The sequence below is a fragment of the Microtus oregoni genome, unplaced genomic scaffold, assembly GCF_018167655.1.
Source record: "Microtus oregoni isolate MIOR12 unplaced genomic scaffold, Mior012 000009F_ref0000495, whole genome shotgun sequence".
Classification (NCBI taxonomy): domain Eukaryota; kingdom Metazoa; phylum Chordata; class Mammalia; order Rodentia; family Cricetidae; genus Microtus; species Microtus oregoni.
The window spans coordinates 22,795,001-22,820,141 of NW_024543068.1; the positions used below are offsets into that span (position 1 = coordinate 22,795,001).

Consider the following 25,141-nt stretch of genomic DNA (forward strand, 5'->3'; position numbering starts at 1 on the left):
TCTAGCTCTACAGTTAATAATCAGTACCTATTGTACATTCTAAAAAGCTCTCACCTACCTGAATGGTGCCATGGAATGTGGATTATACACTGCCCAGTCTACACCACTCCCCCGAGATGTGGGGCTTTCTCTGCTGGCTTTAACACAGTTTGTTAATGCATGTGTGTCGAGGGGAGTATGTTTACTTGTGTGTGTTCAAGTTCATCTGTATGTTCACATTAATGTGAACGATGGAGAACAACCTCGGCTTTCATCCTCAGGAACATTATATACCTCTTTTTAGATAGGGTCTCTCGTGGCTCTGGAACTTACCAATTGAGCTATACTAGATGGCCTGGCCAGCAAGCCCAAAGGATCCTCTTGTCTCCTCCTTCCCAGTGCTGAGGCTACGCGTGTCCCACCATTTCACATGGGCTATGTGGACTGAACTCAGGTGTTCGTACTTACAAAGCCATGACTTATCTAGCTGAGCTAGCCCCCTTAGTTCTCTTTAAAAGTTTGGCTAGCAAGATAGCCACTTACAACAGATGCTTGGTAGTCTACAGCGCAGCAGAAGGGTAGGGGAAAAGAAAGTCTCAGATTCAGCTATAGGAACTCCTCACCTCGATCTCCCACGTGAAGCCAAGGCTCATCAACTGTCAGCATTGTATTGATTTTTGTCATTCTGTTAATGAGATTCTAGTTCCCCTGGGCAGCAGATTCCTTCCTTTCTACTTTCCCACCTTCAAATTCACCTTCTTGTTCAGGAGAGGCTAGAAATAATTCTGTAGTGTATTTAGGACTCTCTTGCAGCTAGCATTCCAGATGCAAATTATGTTCCTCTAATTAGAAGTATCTACACAAGGTCCCAAAAGCCAAAGTTTATCTTCCAAATCTTCTTTATCAGGCAACTAAGATCTTTTTAAAAATGAGGTAATTTTGTAACAGTATTATTTCAATGTCCATAATCCAACTTCTTAGTTTGAAGGGCTATTGAAGCAACTGGTAGCAGTGATTATTTACTCTTCCTGAACCCTGACTTCCATCCAAGGGAAGGAAAGGGTTGTCCCGAGCATTTCTTCCTAACAGTGTCCTCAGAAGTCATCAGTCTCCTGCATTGCCCCTGATCTATGCCCTTTGCCATATAGCCATTACTAACATCTCGGTGTGCTCGATGTACATGCAGCACTATGCTAAGTCCTTCATATAAATTTACTTATCTAAATATCACAGCACTCCTATCAGGAAGGTATTGGTTAATAGTTTTTCCAGGTGAGTCAAGAAGAGTTCAGGAAACTGACTGTGCAAGATCAGAGCAAAGTGATGGGTAACAATAGAGCTGGAATTAAAGCACAGTTGTCTACCTCCCCCCAAAGTCAGGGTTGTGCCTCTGTACGAGGCAGATTTGAATTCCCATGCATCTTACATTTCTGGAAATATAGACACACACGTCATTCTAAATCACGTCAAGATATATTTAGATAGTGTAGAAGTTTTTCTTCTAATTAAATAGAAGCCATTAAGAAAGCCAGAGGTATTGCTTCATGAAAGCATGCCCAAGCCATACCAAGTCTATTTTTTTACCATAAAAAAAATGAAGAATTAAGATGAATTCCCTTGCCTCTGGAGATGCCAGCGCTAGAGCAGCAGATACGTACTTACCAGGAGCTCGGTTAGCAGCGAGGTTGCGGAAATGGCTGCCTTTGATCATTTCCACAGATAATCGCCCTGTTGTGGCATTGTAGGACAGTCCCACCAACAGCTCTGGCACCCCTCCATGAGACAGGGACTGTGTGGATGAAGCACTGTCACTGTGAGACACCACAGATGGGCTAAGCGGAGACTCTCCACTCTGGAGGGGAAGAACACAAAGAGTTCATTGGCCCGTGCTTCGCCCCTCTCTGTGAGAGAAAGCTGATATTATGTTTGGTGAAATTGTGACCCGGTCTTAATGGATGCCAAAGACTACTATTGGGCACTCCGTGTGAATTACAATGTGCTGGGAAAAGCAGCCATGTATGAGATGGCCTGTGGTACTAGCCGACATATTTATTCCGAGAGTGCTCTCCATTCAATATTTCCTCTCTAAAAAGAGAACGGACAAAGATGTTATTGCTAGTGTAAATCAAACCTTCAAAGATACATGGGGTGTGAATAATACATTTAATATAGGCCAAGATTCCCTCCTGTGTAATTTGTTCCTGAATGTTTCTGTGGAACCTACCCACTCCAGGCCTGAGCTCTAACTCTGTTCTCTTCACTCTTGATGAATAAGGCAATACAGAAGATGTTTTGTCTCAAAGGTAAAAGAAATGGCCACTGGGTATTGGCCAGTATATGAAACACCTGGTGTCTGGTTCAGCTGCTAAGGAAGTGTATTCCATATAGGAACTTTTGTCTCCTATGGAAAAAAAGCTACACAGGAAGTGAGAACTTTTCCTATCCGATATTCAGTAGAGGATCAGATACATGGACTGTGGATCTTGGTGACCCAGGCAGCAGCAGGTGAACCGAGGAGAGAGCCTGGGTTTTTTCTCATGTTTATTCATGTGCACACTTCTGAGTGCCATTGTTATGCACCAGACACATCACAAAGAGAACAAGATAGATGAAGACACTGATTTTCACTAAGGAGCATGAGCAAGCATCAGCCTGGCTAGAGTAAGCCAGCGGTCCGTCTAGCAGACCACTTCCTCTGCGGGACACAAATGTCTTGGGACTTATCTCAGATCTGTATCTGAAATTATTTTCTAAAACTTCCTGCCAGCATCCCAATAGGCAAGAACAATAAAAGGCATCAAATGTTGTGCATGTCCAGGGAAGGCATCATCTTAACCAAATCATGTGTGTTTGGTTATCTGTCATGCGATGTGAAGAGCTCCTTCTACAAAACTGTGTAGAAAGAACAGGCAGTTGTGGTTAGTCAACCAATCAGTCATCCATCCGGAGATGTTTCCTGGCGTGTGCTACATAAGCCAAATAGCTGTAAGAGCGTCCGAGCTTTCGTGGATCATGATTTGTAAGCAGGATGGCTAGGGGGTTCAACGGGGGCCTTACAGGCTTTGTTTGCCCAGAAGTTAGAAGTACAACAAAGAAGCCTTTGCATCCTTGGGAGGAAGGGTACCCATCCCCATCCTTGTACCTCTACAGAAACCTCTACTGTGGTGCCTCTCATAGGACTGCTTCCCTACCAAGTTTTTAAATCCGTGCCTATTACTTAGTAGCCCCTCCTGCATAGATGCATATCTGGCATATAACCATGCTCAACCATAGATAATAAGTGAGATGATTTCCTCCTTTAGACTGGCTCCTTCTCCCCATCAGCCTGTGCCCCCAATCCAGAGTCTGGCACTGACAGGAATGGGTGTGGCCATACTCATGCCTGGACCTCACAGTGCAGGGTCTCTTTTTGACTCCTCTCTGAATTCTGTTCTGTACGTTTTCATGATTTGAAGTAAAGGAAGGATTTGGGTAGGCATGAGACATGATCTGGCTCGTGCTTTCTTGAGCTCATTCTAACCCTTGTGTCAGAAAACAGCAGAGATTTAGAGGCCACCAGCGGGGGACTATTCCACTAGCCCACCAGAGAGCCAGGCTCTGCTCATATCTAAAGAGAAAGCACAGCTTTCAGAGGTCATGGGTGAGCGCTACAGTTTTGGAGCTGGTGACTGGAAAGGTGAGCTTGCCAGCAGGCGGGTCTCAGGAGACAGTAGGTGGCACAGATTTAGAGAGGCAAAAACGAGGGTTTCCAATATAAAGATGTTCAGGCAGAATTAGAACTTCAGACGGATGGACCTTCCTGGAACGCTTTTTTTTTTCCTCCACAATGCCTGTGTGTGCCTCCCTTAGTCTTGAACATCCACCCACGCATGTCACCAGTCTTGTTCCCTCAATTGTTTGAGCTATGTGGGTTCCTTTCGGGTTTTTTTTTTTCTTTTTTTTTCACTGTCTCAAAAGAACCCTCTCCTGGCCATTCAAAGCCAGCCCTAGACTGTGGAGCTCTGTTTACCAAGGCCTGCCTGTCAACACCTTCCTCCACTGGACTAAGGGATAATAGCTGTCGCCTTGTTTCTGTAAGCTATTTGGCTTATGTAGCACACGCCAGGAAACATCTCCGGATGGATGACTGATTGGTTGACTAACCACAACTGCCTGTTCTTTCTACACAGTTTTGTAGAAGGAGCTCTTCACATCGCATGACAGATAACCAAAAGCAGCAGTGGGGCCGTCCACCTCTCAGACCACCGAGCTATTGAAGCCCTAGGAGTAAGACACACAGTAGGAGATCAGTCATAAGAACGGAAGGTCTTGGAAGTGTCAGGCATTCAGGGTGGCTGTTGTAGGATGTTTTTGAGTGCTTGTTGAAAGCCTTGCCTCAACAAGTTCAGGCATACACACCTGTAATTCTGGCACTTGGGAAGGTGCGGCAAGAGAATCCTGAATTGGAGGGCATCCTGGGCTACAGATGAATTTGGGGCCAGCCTGGACTGCGTAGTAAGACTCTTGTTTCAAGAAAACAACAGCAAAAGAGTACCATGTCTGAGAATTATTATAATGTATCCTGGGAATGGGAGGAGTAGGAATGCTTATCCATGAAGTCAAAAGCCTCTCCCTGTCTTCCCCTGCCTTCTACCGTGCTGCCACTATCATTTCCCAAAATGGGTGGAGAATATATCCATCAAGGTACCAGATGACAGGCTTGGAAGACCCAGTGTGTCTGAAGCACAAACGTGGCTTGCTAACAAGGAGGAGAGCCAAATGTAAAATTAAATTAACATCTATGAATCCACAAGCCGAACATTGTAAATCAAGGGCTGGCAACCCCAGGTCTTTGAACACAACACACCAGCAGTAGCACCATTTAATATACTCACACTTATATTACTTCTTGGCTCCAGAACCAGAGTCACTTTCATTTCCCCTTCTGGGTGCAAGTGGCTGAGACAGAACAGCTTCTCTCCCATCATCCTCTCTCGGGTCATCTTACGGGCAGCATAGAGGCGGAATCGGACGGCACAGGCAGCCACATCCCTGGGCTCCAGCTTGGCGAAGGTGACCTTCTCTTTGAAGACAGGATTGGGCCCTCTCTGGATGTTAGTCTTGCCCCTCTGTTTCTTACTGGGCAGCAGCACTACATGGACTTGCCAGGAGTTGACACCACTCCGGTCCTTATCTGGAAGGCCCTGTGCTCTCACAATGGTCACGGTGAGCTTCTGGGTTACGGCTCTATATTCAAAGACGATATCTAGGTAACCGCATTTTGAGATAGGCTCCAAGAGCTTGGGTGGCACCTGCAGGCTGGTCCCATCCTGCTGCTGTTACAAGCAGAGGGGAAAACCAAAAAATGAGGACGGGAAATGGTGATGTCTTATAGCATGTTAGCAGGTCGCTGCCTCTTGGAGCTTCCTTGCCTCCCAAGCTTTCTGACTTCCAACACAGGGCCTTCTTCTGTGTTAGGAAAGGTCTGAGTGCTAAGCCCCTCTCTCCAAACTGTGACTTCATGGAGAACACAGTGCCTGGCATAGGATAAGTTTCTGAGGATTTTTTTTTTTTAAATAAATGAATGAGACACATCTTTCAAGTTGCGTTAATGTGCACTGCCTCACGAAAAAGTACAAGTGCCCGCTATGGTTGAAGCCAACTGAGATATGAAGTCCCTAATTAAGTCAACTACCAACTGTGTAAATGCCAACAGGCAACTTTTGAGTCCCAGGGAGTAATTGCTAAGCCTGGAACTGCTGTCTGCGAATCAGAAACTTCCCATGGGCAAACATCCCAGTGGGGGGCAGGGTAGGGCCTCAAACAACTGATCTTTCAATGTGTTTTCAAATTTCCTGAGAGAAAAGACTAACAGCTGAGCTTCTCCCCTAATGGCCAGCTGAGTCACTCAAGGATCTTCATTAAGTCAAGGGCTAGGGCCAGAGACTGCATTTCTGAGATGCTTGCCAGGGATGCTGGCCACAGCGAGCCCAGTCTAAGCAGATCATTCAAAGGAAAGGCTAAAGAGATCAGTCACAGCAGTCAGCAGAAAGCACTCCTGGAGCCAGGAAACCTGGACTAAAATACTAACTCTGTCACTGGTTCTGTTGGGTCCTGGCCAAACTGAAGAGTGTACATTAGTATATGCCTACATAAGAATGTAGGGTTGGGAAGTTTTAGTAAAAATGAAAATTCCTCTTCCCACCAGACTCTGTATCTATTCCCTACAGTGGCATGGAGTTACCTCTTTTCAAGGATGCTTCTCTCGTTACAGAATGCCACTCTTGGCCATCAATTTGAACATAGCTATTCATATCTGATGCCCTTACTGGAAAACTAAACTGAACACAATTTACTGTAATGACCACAACACCAACAAATCACTACATCAATATATTTTTTTAAATTTTTCCCTGAGGGCCCGAGTCTTACCTATAACTAAAGAGGTGTCACTGTGAACCCATTCTTAAAGTAAATCAGTTCTTTATCTATGGAATTGAACTCTAGATGTTGGTTGCTAATTCAGAGCCTGCTTCAAAAAATTACAATAAAATACCTCAATATGCACATTCATCCACAGAACATAGGGGAAGCACACGGGGCTGTAGAACCAAATGTTCTTTACATGTAAGGTCTTTAGATATTTATAAGCTCCATAACACGGGGCAAATCACCTAATACTTTCCATTATTTTTCCTCAGTAGTAAAATAAGGATGACACCCACTACATAGGGATGCTGTGCACTTGACATATCGGAGACATCTAATAAATGCCCTTCATTTTTAAGATTCAAATTACCCTGCCAAGAAAATTCAGCTTTCTTGAAAAATAAGGGAAGCTTCTTCTATCCTTTCCCTTGCACATGCAATCATGCATGAGCCTTTCTATTCAGAGGTACTCTGTTTCAAGTGATAGCAGTCGTTGCTATAGAGACTTCTGAATACAACCGACTAGTGTATATATAATATTAGAAGCGAGTCTCCAAGGAGTTAGGCTAACTGAAAAACCAAGGCAGAATCTTTTCTTAAGCTCCTGTCTCCCCTTAAAACTCCTATCTAGTTTAACGTACTCTTGATCATCTACATGGGTTGCCTAGATGCGAATCATAATAGTTAGCCTCTTTTAAGTTCTTAATGTCGGGTACCACATCAACTCTGTGATAGACTTTAAAAGGCAGTTCTTGCACACCTCAACTCTCCTTGAACTCAAATCTTGTCCCATTTTCCTCTACAGGCACAGCATACCTGGGCTCTAAGAAACTGCAGCCTCGCACAACCCAGCAAGCTCTTAGCTTCTTTTCATAAAATATAACGCTCAGTTCTCATCATTGGTCCATTGGTACCAAAGATTAGAAAGTATTCTGGTTCCCACCATATTTCAAAATGCCAGCATGTACCCTCATTAATACTCCATGCAATAAACTTTTTCCCATTGGCAAGATGACTAGAGAGCAGGTTATAATTTCATGAAGTATGTCCCACGAGATAAAGCGACTGGTAATCCTGGGTGGTGGCCAACTCAATGGCACATTCTCATCCATAACCTTTTTCTTTCTTCCCTCCCCCTCATTCCCTCATCTATTGAGAATGCGCTCAATAGCAAGGTAGGGAACAAAAGCCTTTACCTTTGGCTCTGTCTTACTGGGGAACCCAACTAGGAAACACTGTGCTTTCTGATGCTAATATCTGCCTAATGAGCTGTTATTTTAGCATCTTCATTTCATGGGAAAGGAAACCAAAGCTAAAATGGGCTCTGTGTCTAATACCCTTCCAATCCCAGGGTCACAGCGTACCTTACCTAGTATTGAATAGTCAAAATCTCAAGCCGCATGACCTACTTCTTGCTGCCAAACTTTTCACTGTAGATGCTCCTATGTGCATTAGGTGTGTGAGACGAGGATGGAAGGTAGCAGGGATGGAAGCTGGATGACAGTACTATAATGACCTGACATTCTATTTCAGGTCTCTGCTCTTGACATTAGGCAGGAGTCACTGGCTTCATCATCTACTCCCATGCCAAGGTAAAACGGCCTGGTGGTAAGGATCTCCCCGCACATCCATCAAGTTACCTATGATACTCCCTGCACTTGCAGGCATCTGAGGAGTCTTGGGCAGAGCTCTGCTGCAACTGCTCTGAGAGCTCTGGGCGAAGCACAGCCCTGGGCAGCAGCTGGGCTCCCAGTGGGCCAATCCCAGGTATTGCCCATGAAAACTGGGCTTCGTGGCCTCTCCCTGGGTTGATTTGAGACAGAGATTTGTGGAGGTTTGTATTTTCATAGCAATTAATTATTTCAACACACATTACCTATCACCGGGCCACCAAAGGAGCTCCTTGTATGGGTACTGTTAATACTGCTAATCTGTTTGACCTTCCTGCAAGGTAAAACTCTCTTCCTTCTTATCCCCATTTGGCAGATTTTAATTAACTTCTCAAGGCCAACCAATTAATCAGTAGAAAGCAGAGAAGAAAAGTGGGACACCTGGCTCTCTCTGTACGTTTGAAATTGCCAGCTACCTTCCCATCGTTTTTTTCCTACCAAGCCCTAGGTCTGCGGGAGAAAGTCAATGGTCTTTGCCAACTGAGGGTAAACTAGAAAATCCATGATCATAACAGGTAGCCACACCGCGTGAGTGCTTTCCTTCTGAGACGAAATAAATGATTCCTTGAGCTCCCCTGGTCCTGATTTTCCCCTTTAAGGTGGAAATGCTTGCATCAAACTGTCAAAAACCCCCGTAAGTTTAAAGATTTTCTGTCAAACTGAAAAGGCTTCCTGTTTTAGTAAGATGGTGTTGATGTCATCTTGTGGCCCAAAGTAAATGGATCCACGATACGTTCTGGATGCCAGATACACCAGGGAAGACAAGGTTCTTAACACAGCTAAGAGACAAATAAATCGATGCTTAAGAGGCAAGCTACGCCTGCAGAGCAGCCAGTTACGGGAACTGCCTGGGCTGGATCTGAAGTTCTACAGTAGGAGCACCAAATTACAGTTTTTGTCTCAAAATAGATAGGAGGTTGAATGGCGCACACGGAGCTGTCTGGGTATTTTTGGAGTCTGAGAACATTCAGTTCCCTCGGCATAAGTCATCTATTAAAGCACCAGGAGGCAGGGAAATGGGAGGTTATGTGGAGAAGGCAAGCCCAAACCTAAAGGCACCATTATCAGGGAGACAGAGTTATCAGCGGGCAGGTAAATAGTTCTGGTTTGTTTTTTGCAGCGAGGGAGACAAAGGGAATATTTTTAAATACTGTGTGGGATTCGATTTGACGCTGAGCAGTGACACCATGGGAGAGCAGACTTGCATGTTGTTTCTGTCTTTTTTTTTTTTGGTTTTTAACAAAACTGGGGAAAGCCAGTGGCTGTGGGTGCCTGTGTGGTAAGGATAGGCTCTAACAAACCATAAACCAGGTATCTTTCCATTTCTGGCTCTCAGCAGAAACAGCCTCACAGAGAAGCCAGGACACGCATGCAATCATGTGCACACAGGAATTCTTACACACATCCTACATCTTCCTACTAACATGAGAACAGCAAGGCTTTGGAACATGATCTTCTACAGTTTTCTTTTGCATTTCTTTAAGCATTTATTCATGGTGAACTTTGGGTTCTTCTAGAGAGATTTACCGCCCCCACCACACACTTATTTCCTCTGGTTGTCGTAATCAATTCATTCTATACTTGCATCTCCATACATCATATGGGTCATATGAATATTGACTACTCAATGTTTATCTAAATTGATTTCAAATTAGATATTAAATACCACTAGCTAATTCTTCTTAGTATCAGGGAATCATAGAATGTGAGGAGCTCACAAAGAACAATCAGAAATGCCTAGGAGATAAAACAATGTTTGTAAAACCCCCCACTGTAGTAGCTGGGGTCCCTCTCCATCATGGCTGCCATTGTTGTCATGATTAGTCCTACTCCGACATAATAGACAAGCTTTAATTGAAAGATAGATTCATAAGTTGCATCTTCCATCAAATGTTTATTACAAAAAGAAATATCAATGGCCAGAGAATTTTTACCCTCATTGCTACCTCCTAGACCTTCAGCTCAACTCAAATCTACAAGGATCCTCATTACAATTTCATGTGGACTTTCATTTTGAGAGACATTTACTTTAGTTAAATTATCCAGTAATTTTTATTTTAGCAATCAAAGCTGAAGATTTGGGGTGAAATAGAACATCATCCACTTTTCCACAAAGGAAAGCAATCAGGCACTCCAAAGATCTGCAAGCCCCTTTTTATGAGAACAACCCCATGAAAGTTTATTCCCTGACAGCTCTTCTCCATTCTGCCAACCATATTATTTTTCTCCTTCCATTTTGAAAAAATGTATCTGTGATTCTTTTATTGCCATTCACAGAGACTCTGGTCACCTAGACAAATAGGGTTTCTAAGCAGGCAATACTTCTTGTCTGGAGATATCCAATGGGGTGGGGAGGAAAAGAGTGAGTGCATGGTACTGAAACAAAGGATAGAAAAAACTTGCCAAAAAAGGAAAGAAAGCCAACAACTCGCCTCTGAACTCCACACAGAGGAGCTGTGAGTGGCATAGGAATCTTCAAAGCCCCGATTAGTAAACACGGTCTCCGCCTCCAGGATGCTCTCCACACAAGGACGACTGAGGCTTCGGACCACGCCAGTCTCTTGATGACAAGGACCATGGTGTCTGGTGTCTCTGCTCTCACAGGGAGACTGTGAGAGGGTAGTGATGGGCTGATCTTCGTAAGACAGAATCTCAGAATAACTGAGTTGGCTGGTTCCATCCAAATCTAAATTTGCAATAAAAACCATTTCAAATACATTATATTTCATATCTTTTGAGCTAGAGAAATTGAACAATAGTAGCTACAACAGTCAAGACTACAGCAACAAAACGTATAATAATAACATCTACAAAGACAATACTGCCCACATGATGGATAAGCATTGTCCCTGTACTCAAAAGGACTACTAGCTTATTATGTGAAATAAGTAAGCTTAATACTTTATGCATGCATGTTTATCTGTGTTTGCTGGTGGGCATGCATGCGTGGCCATGCATGTGGAAGCTGAAGGACAACATCAGGAGTCATTGTTAGGAATGCAATCCACCTTTTTTAAGACAAGGTTTCTCATTGGCCAAGAGACCGCCAATTCAGTTACACTGGTTGACCCATCCTTAGAATAACAAGCATACAACACCACACTGCACTTTCTTATGTGGGAACTGGACATTGGACACAGGTCTCTGTTCTTACACAGCAAGTTCTTTATAACCTGAGACACCCCCACAGCCCTGGTTTAATACTTCTTACTCCTTAATATTATTAATATAAAGAATGGCTATGGCAGATGGTGGGTGGTGCACATCTTTAATCCCAGCACTCAGAAGGCAGAGGCAGGCAGATCTCTGTGAGTTCAAGGCCAACCTGGTCTACAGAGTGAGTGCCAGGACAGTCAAGACTATACAGAGAATCCCTGTCTTGAATCCCCCCCAAACAAACAAACAAATAAATAAGAAAGATAAAAGTATTAAACCAAGTCTTGGAATGTCTGAGTTGATAAAACACTTGCTTTGTAAGTACAGGGACCTAGGTCCAATGTCCAGTATCCATATAAAAAACTTAGTGCTTTTCTTTCTCATCCTCTCTCCCATTGCCTCCAATCCTTCTTCTTGTCTTTCCTTTCCTCCCCCATATGTCTCAAAATCCTATCCATCTGATTTTATACCTTTAGTGTCAGCAGACAAAGCAAACCAGACAGGTTTCTCCCAAACAGTGCTTCCAGCCCTGACATCCCCAACCCAGAGAAGACGTCTAACCTCTTTAGCCCCCAGTCCTTCTCAATACTCCACAAACTGGGATGCAAGAACATGAGAAGCATAAACACAGTGAGCGGGGCAGTATACTGGATGGTTTTGTGTTAACTTGGCACAAGCTAGAGTCGTCAGAGGAAGAAGCCTCAGTTGAGGAAATGCCTCCATGAGATCCAGCTGGAAGGCCTTTTCTCAATAACTGATCAATGAGGGGAGGGCCCAGTCCATGGCGGCACTACCATCCCTAAGCTCATGATCCTGGGTTCTGTAAGAAGGTGGGCTGAGCAAGCCACGTAAAGCAAGACAGTGAGCAGACCCTCCATGGTCTCTGTACCAGCTCCTGCTTCCAGGATCCTGACCTGTTTGAGTTCCTGCCCTGACTTCCTTCAGTGATGAACAGCAAGGCGGAGGTGTATGCCTAACAAACCCTTCCCTCCCTGTAGTAATAAGGGTGGTGGGGCTGCATTCCCAGCACCCCGGCCGCCTGCCCGGCTAGCTTATGCTCCGAAATAACAACACACAAACTGTATTCATTTAAGCACTGCTTGGCCCTTTAGCTCTAGCACTTACAGGCTAATTCTCACATCCCGATCAACCCATCTCTAATAATCTGTGAGAACCGGTCTTACCGGGAAGATTCTAGCCTAGTCCATCCTGGGTCGGAGCTTCATGCCGGGAGCGGGGCATGGAGTCTCTCTCAGGCGTCTGCTCCCTTATTTTCATATGGCGCCCCAACGTGATGGACTAAACCCACTTAAAAAACCCGAGAAGGCTTAAAAATAAGGGAGAGAGAGTTTAACACAGATTTTTGCTGTTTGTTGGTGGCGTGCTGTAGAGAGATTCCCTGATTCAGCAACAGTAGCAGAAAAAACGCTGTGTCATATTAAAGCGCGACTTCCTGGGGCTGTGTCGCCATTGAGATCTCTGTCTGGCTCCTGCGGGAGACAGAGCTTTTGACTAGAGCATTTGGAGTAAAGTGCTACGATTTGTTTGATGGCATCTAGACTCGCTGTGTTCTCGGGTCTGCTCTGCTTGTTAGAGGCAAGCAAGCGCCTCATCTAAGAGAGGCTTCCTGACTCAGCTTTAGCTGCAAAGCCTGCAGCTCATTAAGAGGTCCTGCCACGAAACACTTAAATGGTGTTGACGAAAAGCTGAACACATGCTTTTCGGTTTTCAGCCGTAGCAGGAAAAAACCTGCGCCATTTAAAAATGCCGGCTTTCTGGGCTGTCCTGCCAGGGCAAACACTGATTCTTTTACGCAGGCGGTTCGTGTGATTTGCAAGCAGAGGCTGCTGAAGCTCGCTTGCTGGCAGGGACCTTGAAATGCCATACAGTTGTTGCAGTAAACATGGCTACACCCTGTATATCCGCCATGAGGCTGGAAAGCTAAGGAATGGACTGGATCTAGCTGGCAAAGCCACGCCTTTAGTCCTACTGAGATTGCTTGGTAAATTAAAGATTCATGTGGTCAGAAAAAGAGAGATATACAGTAAAGAGAGATTCAAAGACAGAAAAAATTTCTGAATGGTTTAAAGTGTGTTAAAAATATATGCAGACTAAAAGTTGAAGTTCTTAAAGTAAAAAACATAAAAAAAGGAAGAGAGTTGTTGTGTGTGGTAGCACACGCCTTTAATCCCAGTGCCTAGAAGGCAGAGACAAACAGATCTCTGTGAGTTCAAGGTGTAGTAGTGTACACCTTTAATCCCGAATGCCTGGGAGGCAGAGACAGGCAGATCTCTGAGAGTTCAAAGACAGCCTGGTTTACAGAGTTACTTCAGGTCAAAGATACAGAGAACCTGTCTCAAAAAGCAAAGAGTTAAAAGTAAAAATAAACAAAATAGAGGTTAATACAAAGCTGCACAAAGATGGAAAATACACAGAGAATCTTGATACTGTCTGCTATTATGCTCTCTTTGAATTGTTTGAATGCTGAGGAAGGAGCAACAGCTGCTAAAAGATATTTATTTATAAATGCTGCTGAACTAATCCGACATAGATATTTTGATGCCTTGACTTTGAAATTTGGATCTAAGGACATGATGCTTTGGAAAGGAGTTTCTTATTTTGTTTTCACAGAGGATGAGACGCTGTTCACTTCTTCTATTCCGATTTGGTATGATGGACCACGCCCTCCTGAAGGATTGTTGTGAACATCTTCAGAAAATTGCTTCGCTCAACTGCCAACTGAGATGAAACTAACACACAGGTTATACCATGAAAGACCTAATTAACGACGCCCCCATTCAGCAGGAAGCAGTTTGGAGAGATATAACTGCGCCCATATTCCCAAATATTGTATATAAATGTTCTTTTACATTTAAAGGGGGATATGATAGAGATATGAATAATTTACATTGATATGGATTTTGTTTTAGTGATTTAAGGTCAATTTTGTTATATGTATATGTGTTTCTGATCTTGATTAAGGAACTGTGATTGTGTAGTTCATTTAAAAATGTAATGTATAATTAGAAATATAGATTGTTAATAGATAATCATAATAGTCAAGATTGTAGTCATGTTAGTTAAGATTTTCTAGATGTACATAGATATATTTTAGATAGGCATTCTTCATATTTTTCAAAGATTATAGAATATGGCATTTTAAATGTTTTAATAACTGAGGACTTTTCATGACAATGAGACACTCTGCTCCTGGCAGCACCAATCTACTTCAAGAGGAAGATGGGCATCGAAGAGGCTCGTTATGGAGTTTTGATAGCCATTTGGGCAAGAAACTGCTCTTGCCTGGACTATTGCATAAACTGGACACAGAGAACCCGCAGAGAGAGGACTACTGAACTTGCCTAAGGTGAGATGATCTTTCGGGGTTCCTGATTCATGAGAGAGTCTGCGAGACATTCTTCAGGACAAGCAGATAGTGACTGCCTTTGAAATTTCCTGCTTAATGAAAATGTCTGCTGGATACTATGGGCCTGAAGGCTGAAGATGGATGCCCCAACGGTACAAAAGAACTTTGGGTGACTGTCCAGGCAGCGAGATGTCTTTGTCATTTCTAGAGTTTGAAGTTTCTTAGTTCTTGTTTACTTAGGTAATATATCTTTCTGGAGTCTTTGATGGAGTTAAGAATAGTTAGTTATAGTTATAGTTTTCCTTAGTTATGACAAAGATTATTGTAACTTTTACTTGATAACTGTTTTGTTATTTGTAATTTTGCTATGTTAAAGCCTTTTTTTTGTTTAAACCGAAAAAGGGGAAATGATGGAGGAAGGTCATTGGCTAATAAAGGCACTGCCCTGGCCCATTTTATTGGTTAGAGGATAGGTGGGAGGAGAAAGCAGAACAGGACGCTGGGAGGAAGAGGAAGTGAGCTAAGAGTCTCGACAGCTCTCCTCTCAGGAGCAGACGCCTGAGAGAGACGCCATGCCCCGCTCCCGGCATGAAGCTCCGACCCAGGATGGACTAGGCTAGAATCTTCCCGGTAAGACCGGTTCTCACAGATTATTAGAGATGGGTTGATCGGGATGTGAGAATTAGCCTGTAAGTGCTAGAGCTAAAGGGCCAAGCAGTGATTAAAAGAATACAGTGTCTGTGTAATTATTTCGGGGCATAAGCTAGCCGGGCAGGCGGCTGGGGTGTTGGGGACGCAGCCCCGCCGCCGCCCTTATTACTTCACCTCCCCAACTTGCATTTTGATCCTGGTGTTTTGTCAGAGCAACAGAAACCCTAACTGAGACAGGCAGCCAATAGGCAACCTAATTCAGCTCTTATGTGCCCATGCAGTTCCTCAGATGAGCTGTATAGCATCTGCTCCAAGAAGACATCAACACACACAGTCTGTCTGCTGCTACATTTCCACTAAACCTTTTGAATGACTTTCCAAAGTAGTCATGTAGTACCTACTTGAAGCAGTCAGGTAGAAAATCATGTGTAATCTTGGTGACAGTAATGAACTAGGATATATAGGGTTGATACATTGATTCAAGCTCAAAATACATGATGTGGGGCTTGGAAATGGCTCAGAGGCTTAAGCACTTGTCATGAAATCATAAGTATAGGAGTTTGAATGCCCAGAACCCACGTAAATGTTAGGTGGGCAGGATGGCACATCTGTAATTCCAATGTCAAAGTGGCAGAGATGAGGGATTCCCAGAACAAATTGCCTGGCTAGACTAAGCTTAGTAGCAAATTCTGAGTTTGACTGACCGACCCTGACTCAATGACTACAGTAGAGAATGATCAGGAAGTCTCTCAACATCAGCCTCGAACCTGTACATACATGTCCATACACAGGCACAGAAACACACACACACAAATATATTACATATAATATATAAACTATAATCATAAATATAAAATATATAAGGTATAATATAATATATATTCCTTCTCATGTATATTTTTAAAAAATACTATTCATGGAGACCAAATTAGCACAACTTTGGACTCTGGATTCCTAGTTTTTCAACACCACACCAGTCACTGAAAAACTCCTCTCTCTATTGTGTTATTCTTAAATATTCAGTCCAGGCTCCTAGGAAATGCTTTCACAGGATGCCACAAAAAATGCTAGATTCATACTTTCAGTAGTTTGGCAAAAGACACTTTTTAAAATGCCACTGCAAAACAACAGAATGAGGGAAACTTCTCATGCAAAAACCTACAACAATAAAGCAGGATTTTCTCCTAAGTCTCTAATTAGCACACCCATTCCTCACAAACATGAACAGTGAGATGTCCTATTAAACAGTGAGCCATCTATCAATGTGTGCAGCACCCAGCAGGACTTCAGCACAAAACCTAACTTTGCCAAGAAATTATCCCTATAAAATTGTCTCGTGACTTTAACTCCTATGGCGTTAATACCTAGATCAGTAATGTGGGACTTTCAACAGCTGCATTAAGGCTTGAAACATTATTCATAACTGAAAAAATAGAACCGTATTAATGTAACAAAGCACTTGCCATGACAGACAAGCAAGGGATGAATTAGAATATCAAGTCTGGTCTACAAGTCAAGTAGCAACAAGAAGGAAAGGAAATGGTAGGCCACCTTTCTATACAACAGAAAGGTTCCCTTGCCTTTAAATGACAGAGGGTCACACCACCTTAAATACATATGTAAAGGTAACAGCCTATTGTCACAGAAATAGATCCTGGATTCTTAGAAATTATATGACATAATTGTGTGGCATCAACTATATTGATGTGATTAGATACAGTATTCAAGTTGTTTGATTTATGAGTGAGTCACTTTAATGGAAAACTCTATTATCCACTTACTGTCTTCCATACTCTATATCTCGCCATATATAAAGATTTCCACTTACTATCCACAGTGGTCCATCTGTATTAAATTTTCACTGGGTTATGGATGCCAATCATTCAAAGCTAATAGGAATTGATGGGGTATTATTTTGCAGGTGATTGAAGCAGGAGACAATCAGTTAGTTAAAAGGTTAAAAGAGAACTGAGGCTTCCCTAGAGAATTGTATCTAAGAATGGAAGGTCCAGCTCATATCTGAGAGCTTACAACTACTTCCTCACAACCTACTCCAAGGAGGTCAAAGCTGGAGATTTCTGTATCTGCCCAGTGTGATCAGATCAGCTAATTTTTTGAAAGAAAACTCTTAAAATACACACACATGTGTGTATGTGTGTGTGTGTTTGTGTGTTTGGTTGGTACATCATCCCAAACAAAACTGGCTACAGACATCAGAGACATGAGTTGTTTTTAGTGATATAAAAAACACAATATCTATCTTTTATAAAACATCTCAGTGGGTATACCCAAGTTTTTGACATTGTTGTCATCTACAAATTTGACACTCAGAAAGTCCACAGTAGCATTATGAATATTTTCATGTCTCATAATGTTTTAAATAAGTTAATTATTTTGCATATGGGATATATTTGTAACTCTCCTGGACCACATGTAGCCCACCGGCTGCAGTTAGAGATGCTGATAACAAGCAGCTACTCTTAATTAGCTTTAAGGTGACTACTCAAAACAAACCAAAAAAGCACACCCAACAAGTCAACAATTAAGCTATAGGCTCACACTCTGCCTGGAACTCACGCCTTCTGTTACAAGAAAAAAGAACTCATGAACTTTCCAGGTAAATAGACGAAACTAGAGAAGATACTATTGAGAGGTAACCTAGGCCAAAAAGACAAACACTGCATGTTCTCTTTTATTGGTGGCTCTTAACTCCAAATCTTGAGATATAAGCATATAGTAGTATACTATACACTATTATAAGGTAGTAACCACAGAAACCAGGAAAGAAAAATGGGATCACTGCCAGGATATGGCATGTGGGAAGCAATAGAGAAGGGAATAGCATAGCACACGTGACATAATCAGGAAAATGGGCAAAGTGGGGGTTAGAGAAAGGAAGGGAGGTAAATACAGAAGGAAATGGGAGGGAGGTCAAGGGGAATGGCCTGATAGGGGATCTGGGGGAGGAGGGACTCTGGAAGAGGGAGGGAAGTAAATGCAGGAGAAAGAGGAATCAGTACATAATGGGCAAGAGTGCTGTAAAGTGCCATCTTCTGGCCATACCATGGCCACTGTACTCAGGCACTCAGCATCAGAGGCTACCTGCACAAGACCTGAACAAGATCAAGCCAGTTAACATTGGAGCATGGATAGGGGAGGGGTCTGAGAGGCTTCATTCCTAGTTAAGGAGCTACCGCAGGTGATGGCCGCTGAGGGAAGGGGAGTCATTGTTCACTGAGCCTCTGTAGATTACCCATGCTCCCATGAATGGCCTTACCATCACGTTCGTGTGTGCAGCACTAGTTGGGCTCAGTTGGTTTGAAAGGAAAAAAAGAGGATATGAGGTTGGTGTAGTTGTTGGAGCATAGGAGTTGAAGGTGTGTGTGAGATCAAAATATTTATTATTTTGTATACATTTATAAGATTCTCAACGAATGAATTACTTAGTGAAAGAATGAGCTGGCAACAGTGTAAAGCATAGGATAAGATACCTGCAACTCATCCCAAATAAAGATTTCACTTGGATTTTGAACATTTAATTTTGCTGTCCAACATTTTAATGCACTTTTAAACAGGAAAAAATGGTCTACAATTAAACTGAATCTAAGTAAAAATAAAATAGCTAAACAGAAAGGAGGTGAACTATAAAGAAAAATTTATTCTTTAAGTAATTCCACTGGCGTGATGATGACTAAAAGGAAATGGCAGGAAAAATAAGCAATGCAAACATTAATCTTCCCACAGCCTTGATGGCCTCAAACTTGGCGTGCAGCTATTTCTATAAAACCCTTTGGATTTTCCTCAGAGTTTACAGTAATTCATCCAATGTGGTAGACTCTGTCCTCTGTCCAATAGAGAGAATTTTATCTTTTCTATCACTACCTGTCAAAAATTCAGAATTACTAGTTCTGACAAGGATAAGTTACCGTGGATTCCAGGAAGGTAAGGCTGGGTGGCTGGCTCCCTTCTCTGAGCCTTCGCCAGTTATATAAATCAGACCCGAGACGCCCATGCTTCTGGGAAATGGGGCCATTAGCTTTAGAATTAAACAAGCGACTCCCAGGGAATCAACTACTATTAACTTTCATTAGCCAGCATTTGCCTACTTGGTGGAAAGAAAGCAAGGCAGAGTGGAACACTAGGGAACAGGAAAGAGTCGGGGAGGGAGGGCCGAGGGTCTGCAGCCATTTATGTTGTGGTTTGCTAAAATAGGTCCTGTTGAGCTGTGTCAATAAGTCTAACTGCATGATGAGTAGCAAGCTTTTCCTGCCCTGCAAACAGGGTCCTGTTGGCTAGTTGAGCCTTTGTTCTTTTTCTGCTAGTCCTAGTCTCATTGCCTAATCAAAGTCTCTAAATTACGGTTTCTCAGTTCCTCTTTCTCAAGTTAACATGAAAAATGTACTATGATGTCGCCATCACTGTGGCTGCCAAGCTTCCCATGAGAGAAAGAAGACTGGAGGCTGCAGATCACTGTAGGCATAGAGGAAGCTGGGTGGGGCTCATTCTCTCTAGCCTTTTATCAACTGCCTTTCCCAGATTCTTCTCTGGTTCAGCATCTATCTCTTTTCGGGACTCCAGGTATCAAGAGGATGAGAAGCATGGAGAAATGCTATACTATCTTTATGGATTCTTTCCCATTCCATGGTTTCTTTTCTTTTCCCTCTCTGGACTCTACAAGCACAAGTATTTAAATTATCCACCAGCATTCTCACTTTTGGCCAGCCCTTGCCTAGATGGGGAGAAACAAGCTGAATTGAATACCTTCACAAGCAGACACTTCAGCACTGTCTTCTCGGTGCACGGACAGCAAATGGTTGCATTTTGTTTTTGGCTCCAACTCTGTTGTCTTTCCCTTCTCAGGTGCTCCTGTACGAAAACTCTGGGATCGGGACACAGAGATCTCAAACTGCTTGGTCACATCTTCGTCACTCTCAGAAGATGTGGACGGCTCCTCGTCATCCCCAAAGCTGTTAGCTGGAAATAAACAAGAGTCATGAGTCTCCTGTGTGCCCTGTGAGCCAGACCAGAGATGGACAAACCAGGAAAAGGAGAAAAAAGTGTGGGTGGTTAGCCTAGGTGGAACAAGCTCAAACTGGATAGAAAGGATTTAAAGCACTCTTAAAACAGAACTCTCTCTCTGTCTCCTGTGTCGGACAGAAATCTCAAGGTCCAAATCAGGAGCAGAAGGAGACGGAGCACGAGCAAGGAACTCAGGACCACGAGGGGTGCACCCACACACTAAGACAATGGGGATGTTCTATTGGGATCTCACCAAGGCCAGCTGGCCTAGGTCTGAAAAAGCATGGGATAAATCCGGACTAGCTGAACATAGCGGACAATGAGGAATACTGAGAATTCAAGAACAATTGCAGTGGGTTTTTGATCCTGCTGCACGTGCTGGCTTTGTGGGAGCCTGGGCGGTTTGAGTGCTCACCTTGCGGGACCTGGGTGGAGGTGGGCGGTCCTTGGGCTTCCCACGGGTCGGGGAGCCCTGATTGCTCTTCGGGCGGATGGGAGGGGGGACTTGGTGGGGGGGGGAGGGAGGTGGGAGGCGGTTGTGGGGACGAGGCGGAAGTCCTTAATAAATAAATAAATTAAAAAAAAATAAAAATAAAAAAAAACAGAACTCTCCCCGCCAAAGGGATAGCTCATAGCATAAGTAGAGAGAGGTGGCTGGTACCCAGGAGAAAACAGTAGGATGCCCATCATTGGCACAATGACCATCCTGAGATATAGTGCTGGCCAATGGTCCTGCTGGTGGTGTTGGTGCATAGAACCATAACATGAAAAGCAGAGCTGCTACAGGCACATTTGCCCAATATGCAGTTCTTTGGAAAAGGTGCACTTTGTCTTTGTTGCATTTATTAAACCACACAGAACCACGCCCTCCTTCAGAGGAGAGATATTTGCAGCTAGGATTTTCCAGAGGCTTCCCTGCATTGTAGAGAGATCACTGTGTGTATGGGTTTCTACTTGTTTGAATCACAAATGTTCTAAACATTTCTCAACTCAACCCGAATTACTGCTTTTAATGTATTTTACTGGGGCTGGAGAGACAGCTCCGTGGCTAATGTGTTTGCCATGCATGCATGAAGAGGACCGAACTCTGGATCCCCAGCCCCAGTGTGAAAAACCTCAGTACTGCTGGCCTGGACACAGGCAGACTCCTAGAGCTTGCTGGTTAATAGAGTTAACCAATTCATAAGCTCCAGGTTCAGTAAAAGGTCCTGCTAAAATATATATCAGAGAATAATAAGATACTTGATATCAACCTCAGGCCTCCACATGAGCACACGGGCATGTACATGAGCAGCTGCACCATATATATGTACAAATATGTATATATGCATGTAGACAAATACACATTTGCATATATATATATCACTGGGTATATTTGAGGTTTATATGATACTATGAGAAAAAAAAAACCTTGCTGTAGTGAGAAAAACTGACCTATTTTCTCAAATCCCTACTTGTTTAATATGTGACAAGGGAGACTACAATCTACTTATGTAATAAAAATCTCCAGTACAATACAGCATATTGACTGGACCCTCAGGCTGTGCTTTTAACACGAGAAGCTTTAGCCTTTGTATCTATTATGCTGCATCCTTTGAACCACCTTCCCCCACACAACTCTGGAAAGCCTAATTATGCCTCTGTTTTCATACACTGTACTCCCATTTTTATTTTCTACATAAGTGGGATCATGCAATAAACTTCTCCCCATGTCTAGCTTATTTCACTTGGTCTGAGATTTTCTGGGTCCATTCACATTGTGCCAAATGGAAAAGCCAGTCCATTTTCAGGCTAAATAATACACTTTTTAGAAACGTGTATACACACTCACATATGCACATGTATTCTTTATCCATCTCTCATTTAGAAACACAGCTGTTTCCATATCATTACACTATAATGGACATGGGATGCAGATGTCTTTGAGATGGCTTTTCCTTCCTGTGAAGCTCTCAGAACAGGGTGGCTAGGGCATACACAGCTCCCCTTTACATTTCTGTAGGACCCTGCAAACTGTCTGCTCCAGTGGCTTCACCAGTCAGACGTCCTGCCAACTGCAAACTAGGTTCCCACTTCTTGTTCTTTGGTTGTTCTGATCGCAGTCATGCTAAGGAGACACCATTTAGATTATCTGTGCATTTTCCCACCAGCACACTTGGAGTCTCTCACTCTCTTCGACATACCCAGAATGCTTGTGATTTTTAGTCCTCTGCCTTTGTTGTTCCTTCTGCCTCCCTGCCTCCCAGGCAGGCTGGTTCCTTCCCATTCAGGTCTCAGATGGGCTGCTCTTCCACTCTGAAAGCTTCCTTGATCATCCTCCCTTGACTAGCCCTCATCTCCATGCCCTCTTCTCCTCTAGAACATCTACAAAAATAAGCCTATCACTTCCCTTGTTAACTGATGTCATCCTATTATGTAAAACAATGTTCGTTACACAGTAAGTACAAACGCTTGTTAAATATCGAGCATTTGGTGAATACTTAGTATTGTCCCAAGTCTGAGCACCCACACACACCTTCATCCACTGCCCTGTTACTGAATGCTCATATCCAGTCTCCCATCTAGACTTATTAAGAATGTAACTCATTTTTGAGTTTTCTATCTAGATATTATATCATCAGAACATCCTTCCTTTACCCCATATTGGAATAGAAAGGAAGGAGAGGAGAGGAGAGGATGGAAGAGACAAGATGGTGGGAAGCAGGGGAGAAGGAAGGAAAGGGTAAGTCAGATAGAAGTCCAACAATGGCTGCAGATTTGCTACCAATTAAGGCATCACACCCATATTTGAGTCAACACAGCCTGACCTAGACCCCTGGAGTGCAGAGTTGTGAGTAACAGGTGTTAGGGAGGTCCTTACAATGCTTGCTCATGTTAGCTGCTACTGTGGCCTACGTAATCTCTGAGGCCCTGTGTCCTTCGTTCGGGATCATTTTTAATGTCTCCATCATTTCTCCCATGTTTTTGTAAGCATTCAACTCCTCTAAGTCCATCACTGCTGACTAAGGGTATCGATGTTCAATCTGTTCCTCGCAGCTCTTCATGGAGAATCTGATTCACACGTGAGAAAGCTCCTATTTTCCTCAGTGTTACTGGTTCCTTCTAGCACCATGATAGGACCACAAAAATGTCCAAAGAAACTACACCTCTCACTAAATGCTCCAGTAAGGTCTACAGATAGCATTCCACCAGAAAACCCAACAATGAATAGTCTCTTCATGCCTGCAGGTATGGTATGGACCACTACATGAAGGAGAGAACCAAAAATCAGCAGGGATACAATTAAATTCCCTCTATCTTAGAGTACAACAACAGCTAAGAGCCTAGGAGGTAGCCAAGGGGACGTACGGGAGGGGTGGTTGACTTAGACATGCATTAGCACCGTTCCCAAGTCTGCAACTCCATTTGTATACTTAGGCCAGCTTTTAAAATTTAAATAGCCACAAGTCATTCATTTCATATACACATGTCAATGTAGTCTATTCCCCTACCTAGACAATTACTCATGATAATTAATCTATATGCACACACATTCCTTGACATTTTCCCCAGCGAGTTGCTGACAATCTACAGAGCAATATAATAACCATATAGTAACTTAACATTTACCATATCCTCAGCATTCAGTCTTCTTGGAACTTGGTATGTTCCATTTACTGATCATGGACTATCATCATTCCCATTGAACAGATAAACAATGACAGAAAACAGTAAGTCATGTAAGAAAACAAGGCACAAAAAGTAGCAAAGCACAGAACCCCTATTCCTAAGCCCTTTACATACCATCAAATGGCATCACATCGGGAAATAGAGCCATGGATAGACTACTTTTTGAGCAAAGAGAGAAAGAGCTTCACCATTTAGCCTTAAATCTGCCAAAATTGTGTTCTCTCTTTCCTAGATGAAAGAGAAGAGCGGTGAGAAGGGCAGCTGGTCTACGCTAGTGTGGGCAGGCAGCAGGAGAACTGGCCTGTCACTCTGCATCTGATTTAAATATAACTGCACCTGCTGCTCTAAACCTGACTTCACAAGGATCTCAGAGCAATCTTGGTCTAAGAAGGAAACCTGCATTTGCTGCTGAATGCCACTGGGAAATGACAGTGACACCAGTCAGGTGTCACAGCAATCCCATGTTCAGCCTCCGGCAGGGTTGTGGTGGTTTGAATAGAAAGGGCCCCTATAGATTCATAGATTTGATTGTTTGGTTGCCACAGAGTGGCACCATTAGGAGGTGTGACCTTGCTGTAGTACATGTGGCCTTGTTGGAGGAAGTGTGTCACTGGGGATAGACTTGGCGTTTTCAAATGTTCAAGCCAGGCCCAATGTCTTTCTCTCTTCCTGCTGCCTGCTAAGATGTAGAACTTTGAGCTCCTCTCTGGCACCATGTCTGACTGCATGATAATCACGCTTCTTATTTTGATAATATGAACTAACCCTCTGAATTGTAAACAAGCCCCAGTTAAATGTTTTCTTTCATAAGCATTGTCATGATCATGGTGTCTCTTCACAGCAACAGAACTTTGACTAAGACAAGGATTGAGGCATTCCTCTTGTACTTGACAGATGCTCACTTATTTAGTCTACACAATGACCCAACGACGTCATTAAATGTTAGCATGACTATTTGGTGAGTGAGGGCCTAAGGCTTAGTGGCAGTCAGTAACAGTTTTAGTAGGGAATCAAGAGTCTTGCTCCAAAGGCAATACTTCCTCAAGGGGAAATCAAAATCAATCTTCTTACATCTTATATATAAACTGTGCATTCTTGCTAGGAAAATGAAATCACATTGCTTGAGCTGGAGAAGGACTCTTATGAGCATCTATTTCCCATTTAAAGAGGGAAAGTCATTAGCCCATAAGCAGCCCAAGCCAGGACCAATTCTAGTTCTCCA

The 25,141-nt window shown here is 43.2% G+C and overlaps 1 protein-coding gene across 3 annotated transcripts in view; it reads right to left on the minus strand.

Moving 5' to 3' along the window:
- Window positions 1-25,141, minus strand: part of Syt16 (synaptotagmin 16) — a 254,323-nt gene that overhangs the window by 26,550 nt on the left and 202,632 nt on the right. For all 3 annotated transcript variants that reach the window (XM_041657954.1, XM_041657953.1, XM_041657952.1), the window contains 4 exons: window positions 19,993-20,205; window positions 10,490-10,743; window positions 4,854-5,294; window positions 1,642-1,831 (listed from right to left, as the gene is read on the minus strand). In XM_041657954.1, the coding sequence (XP_041513888.1) occupies window positions 1,642-1,831; window positions 4,854-5,294; window positions 10,490-10,743; window positions 19,993-20,205 (1,098 nt within the window). The remainder of the gene's footprint in view (window positions 1-1,641; window positions 1,832-4,853; window positions 5,295-10,489; window positions 10,744-19,992; window positions 20,206-25,141) is intronic.